The 3,780-nt window shown below is 35.8% G+C and overlaps 1 protein-coding gene across 1 annotated transcript; it reads left to right on the top strand.

The window, feature by feature from the left end:
- Window positions 1-1,981, top strand: LOC111800150 (protein RGF1 INDUCIBLE TRANSCRIPTION FACTOR 1). Its single transcript, XM_023683739.2, has 4 exons — window positions 1-226; window positions 793-990; window positions 1,094-1,309; window positions 1,561-1,981. Exons 1-4 carry the CDS (start codon window positions 224-226, stop codon window positions 1,816-1,818), a joined length of 675 nt encoding a protein of 224 aa, XP_023539507.2. The 5' UTR covers window positions 1-223; the 3' UTR covers window positions 1,819-1,981.
- Window positions 1,982-3,780: the final 1,799 nt, after the last annotated feature.

Raw genomic sequence — 3,780 nt, 5'->3', positions numbered from 1 at the left:
AAGCTAAAATCCCTCTCTCTCTCTCTCTCTCTCTCTCTCTCTCTCTCTCTCTCCTCTTTTTCTCTCTCTAAAACCAGGCTTTAACTCTCTGTTTATCTCTGATTTTGGTTTTGGATTGCTGTGGTTTAGACTGGGTTTTCGTTCTTTTTTGATTAATTTCAAACTGGCGATCGAAAATCACGAGACGACTGTTCGTGAAATCAAGCCCAAGAACAGAAGAATCATGGTATTGAGCTTCTTGTTCTTCATTTTAATTTCCTGCATTCTGTTCTTTGCTTATCTGGGTTTTGATTCTTGCTCTGTTTTCTCTTCTGGGTTTGTCTTCTTTTTGGATTTCTCCATTTGGGGATGCCTTGTTCTTCGATGTTCTTAACTGGGTTTTGATTTTCTAGTTTCACTTTCCCGCATTCAGTTTTTTCTCATCTGGGTTTTGCTTTTCAATCGATTTTTCCATCTGGGTTTCAGTTTTCCTCTGTTTTCTCTTCTTGTTTATGTTTGTTCTTCGTTATTTCCATCTGGGTTTTCATTATTTTCCGATTCTTTCATTAGGGTATTGCTTATTTCACCGCATTCTGTTTTCCCCTCATTTTTGCTCTGTTTTTTCCTTTAATTTTCTCATCTGGGTTTGTCTTTTTTCTCGATTTTCCCCATTTGGGTAATGATTTTTGTTCGTTTTCTCATTAGGGTTATGATTCTTTTTCGATTTTCTCATCTGGGTCTTTCTTATTTTTTGATTTCCTCTCCTCTCCTCTCTGTTCTTGACATTGTTCTTGATGGGTTTGATATCAACAGGGTGCTGGAGGCCCCGACGTTGAAGACAACCGCTGGCCGCCATGGCTAAAACCCCTTTTAAGAGAAAGCTTCTTCGTTCAATGCAAACACCACATCGATTCCCACAAAAGCGAATGCAATATGTACTGTTTAGATTGTATGAACGGCGCTCTCTGTTCTCTTTGCTTGAACCATCACAAGGATCATCGCGCTATACAGGTATCTCAAAATCGATATCCATTTCTCAAAACCTAACTCCAAAACCCCCAAAATCGATATCCATTTAGTCTTCTAATCCATTATGGGTTTATTTTCATTACAGATTCGAAGATCTTCTTACCACGATGTTATCAGAGTTTCTGAGATTCAAAAGGTTTTAGACATTTCTGGCGTTCAAACTTACATTATCAATAGCGCTAGAGTTGTGTTCTTGAATGAACGACCTCAGCCTCGGCCTGGTAAAGGCGTCACGAACACTTGTGAAGTCTGTGAACGTAGCCTGCTTGATTCGTTTCGATTCTGCTCTCTTGGTTGTAAGGTATTTGCTGCGTTGTTTTCTCTTGAAATTTTCTGTTTGGTTTCCGGGAAAATTGGTGAGAAAATTGGTGGGAAAATGGAGGAAAACCCTAATGGGAATCCGTGTCATCAATGTGTGTTAATTGGTTGAATTCAAACCAGTGGAGAGTCGACTTTTTCTTCCACTTGCTTAATTTTCTCGCCAACCAAACAAGTCACAAACGTTGAAAAAGAGTTAACCTAATTTTCGAGTGGTTGCGTTCGTTCTCGTAGATCGTAGGCACGTCGAGGAGCTCCCCAAAGAAGAGGGTGACGATAACGGCTGCAGCCTCGGACTCGGAGGAGTCCTACAGTAGCAGCAACCATAGGCGGAGCAATAGCAGCAACAACAGCAACAACAATGATATCAATAGGATTCAGAGTTTTAGTCCATCGACGCCGCCTCCAACATCAGTGAATTATAGGACAGCGAAACGGAGGAAGGGGATTCCACATCGAGCTCCGATGGGAAGTCTTATTATACAATATTAGTATTATATTTACTCTTTAATCATCATAAAAGCCTCGTGAAATGTAATGTTAATGTAATTTCCACGATGATCTTTGCTTCCAACGCCTCGAGCCTTTGTGAAAGAGGCCGGTGTTCGGAGGCTTTACCTTCTAGCTTTGTAAATAGAAGCATAGATGTGGGGGGGGGGGGGGGGGGGAAAGAAAATAATGTAAGGCAAATGTGTAAAATGGTGAAGGTTAGAGGACTAAAAGGAAAAATAAGTGGGTAGGTTTGAGTAATTATATAAATTAGGTTGGACTAATAGTGAATTATACTAAGTTTTGGGTCTTAGTTGTAAATAATGTGTGGGTTGTTTTTTTTTTTTTTTTTTTTTTTTTTTTTTTAATTGTGCTGAAAATACAATGTAATCCTTGGAATAATGAAATTTAGGAATGATGTTTATATGTGTCTATTAAAATAAAATATATTATTATCTTAATTTCATTTTTATCTCTGTAATTATATTATTTCCATATTATTTTTTTAATTATTAAAAAATTGTACTTATATCAATAAGTATATTTATTAAATATAATTAAAGATATCAAATATTTTTTAAAATACTTATATCAATATATTTATTAGAAAAATTTGGGCAAAAAAAAGAAATAGATAAAAGATGGAGGGCGTGAGTGAAAAAAGGGAAAAGTGGGAGGGTGTAGTTGAAATTGAAAAGAAATTTCCGCGAAGGGCTTTGACTATTAAAATACAAAAAATCTCATCCAAGTGGAGGGCGGCGGTCAAGTGCGTGGTGGATGTCAGACTGACACGTGTCAGATTAACATTGGACGGAAGCCATTAAGTGAAAAATTGGGGAATGGGGTTCTTTATGTGGGTCCCACTTTGAGTGTTTCCGTGTGCATCTCACGTGGGCCTTCTCAACCTACGATGATCGGCGATTCTTTTTTTTTTTTTTTTTTTTTTTTTTTTTTTTTTTCTTTTTTCTTTTCCACCTTTCCACTTGCGTTTTTCTTTTTTACTTTTTTAATCCCATTTTCGTTAATTTATTATTATTATTATTATTATTATTATTATTAGAGAAAGTATTACAATATTTATAATTTATTTTTACTATAAGACAGTCATTGTGCTACACTTGTTCTAATCCAACCAACAAGTGATAAGCATCAACAATGTTGGACTTGCAAAGCTAGAGATCCTTCTATGATGATCACTCTTAGATACCAATACAACTCACAATGACTTCTATGATGATCACTCTTAGAGATCCTTCTATGATGATCACTTCTATGATGATCACTCTTAGATAACAATGTTGGACTTGCAAAGCTAGAGATTCCAAACAAGAGAGGGTTAGAAAGATGAATAACTCTTAGATCGACCAAACAAGAGAGGGTTAGAAAGATGAATAACTCTTAGATCGAACTTAGAATCTATGATGATCACTCTTAGATACCAATACAACTCACTCCAGAATTAGCTTGATCATGACTAATCCAATTATTCGATTTTACAAAGCAAGGTTTGAAAAAAACATAACACACGGTTTCAAACACAAGGTTTTTGTATTCCACTGTAGTTCAACTACCAATTACAAACTACCAATAAAAGCTAGTAAATACAAATGGAAGAAAATAAACATATCATAAATAATCTGAAATGTAGTTCAACTACCAAAGACAAAAAGTCTTCAAATCACTCTCCAATGTCAAGTGATATTTTATTTCTGCTCACTTCTTTTCTTGATTTGATATTTGAATCTTATTTGCCTTGCTTCTTGTAATTGCTCATTTGGATACATGCAATTGTTGAGTGGTTGTATTCACAACAACAAGTCAGTCGTGAGAAACTCGAGCTTCGAAGAGAACGTGAGCGTATGTTCAGCCTCGAGTCACGTTTGAGAAAAATATTTTGAGCGAGTAAATACATTGAAAATAATTTAAAAGAAAACAATATTATAAGCAAGTTAACATCAACAGTTT

This window comes from Cucurbita pepo, chromosome 8, assembly GCF_057944985.1.
Source record: "Cucurbita pepo subsp. pepo isolate OVF chromosome 8, ASM5794498v1, whole genome shotgun sequence".
NCBI classification, from domain to species: Eukaryota; Viridiplantae; Streptophyta; class Magnoliopsida; order Cucurbitales; family Cucurbitaceae; genus Cucurbita; species Cucurbita pepo.
The sequence above is the reverse complement of the archived record's forward strand: the minus strand, read 5'-3'. Positions and strand labels throughout refer to the sequence as shown.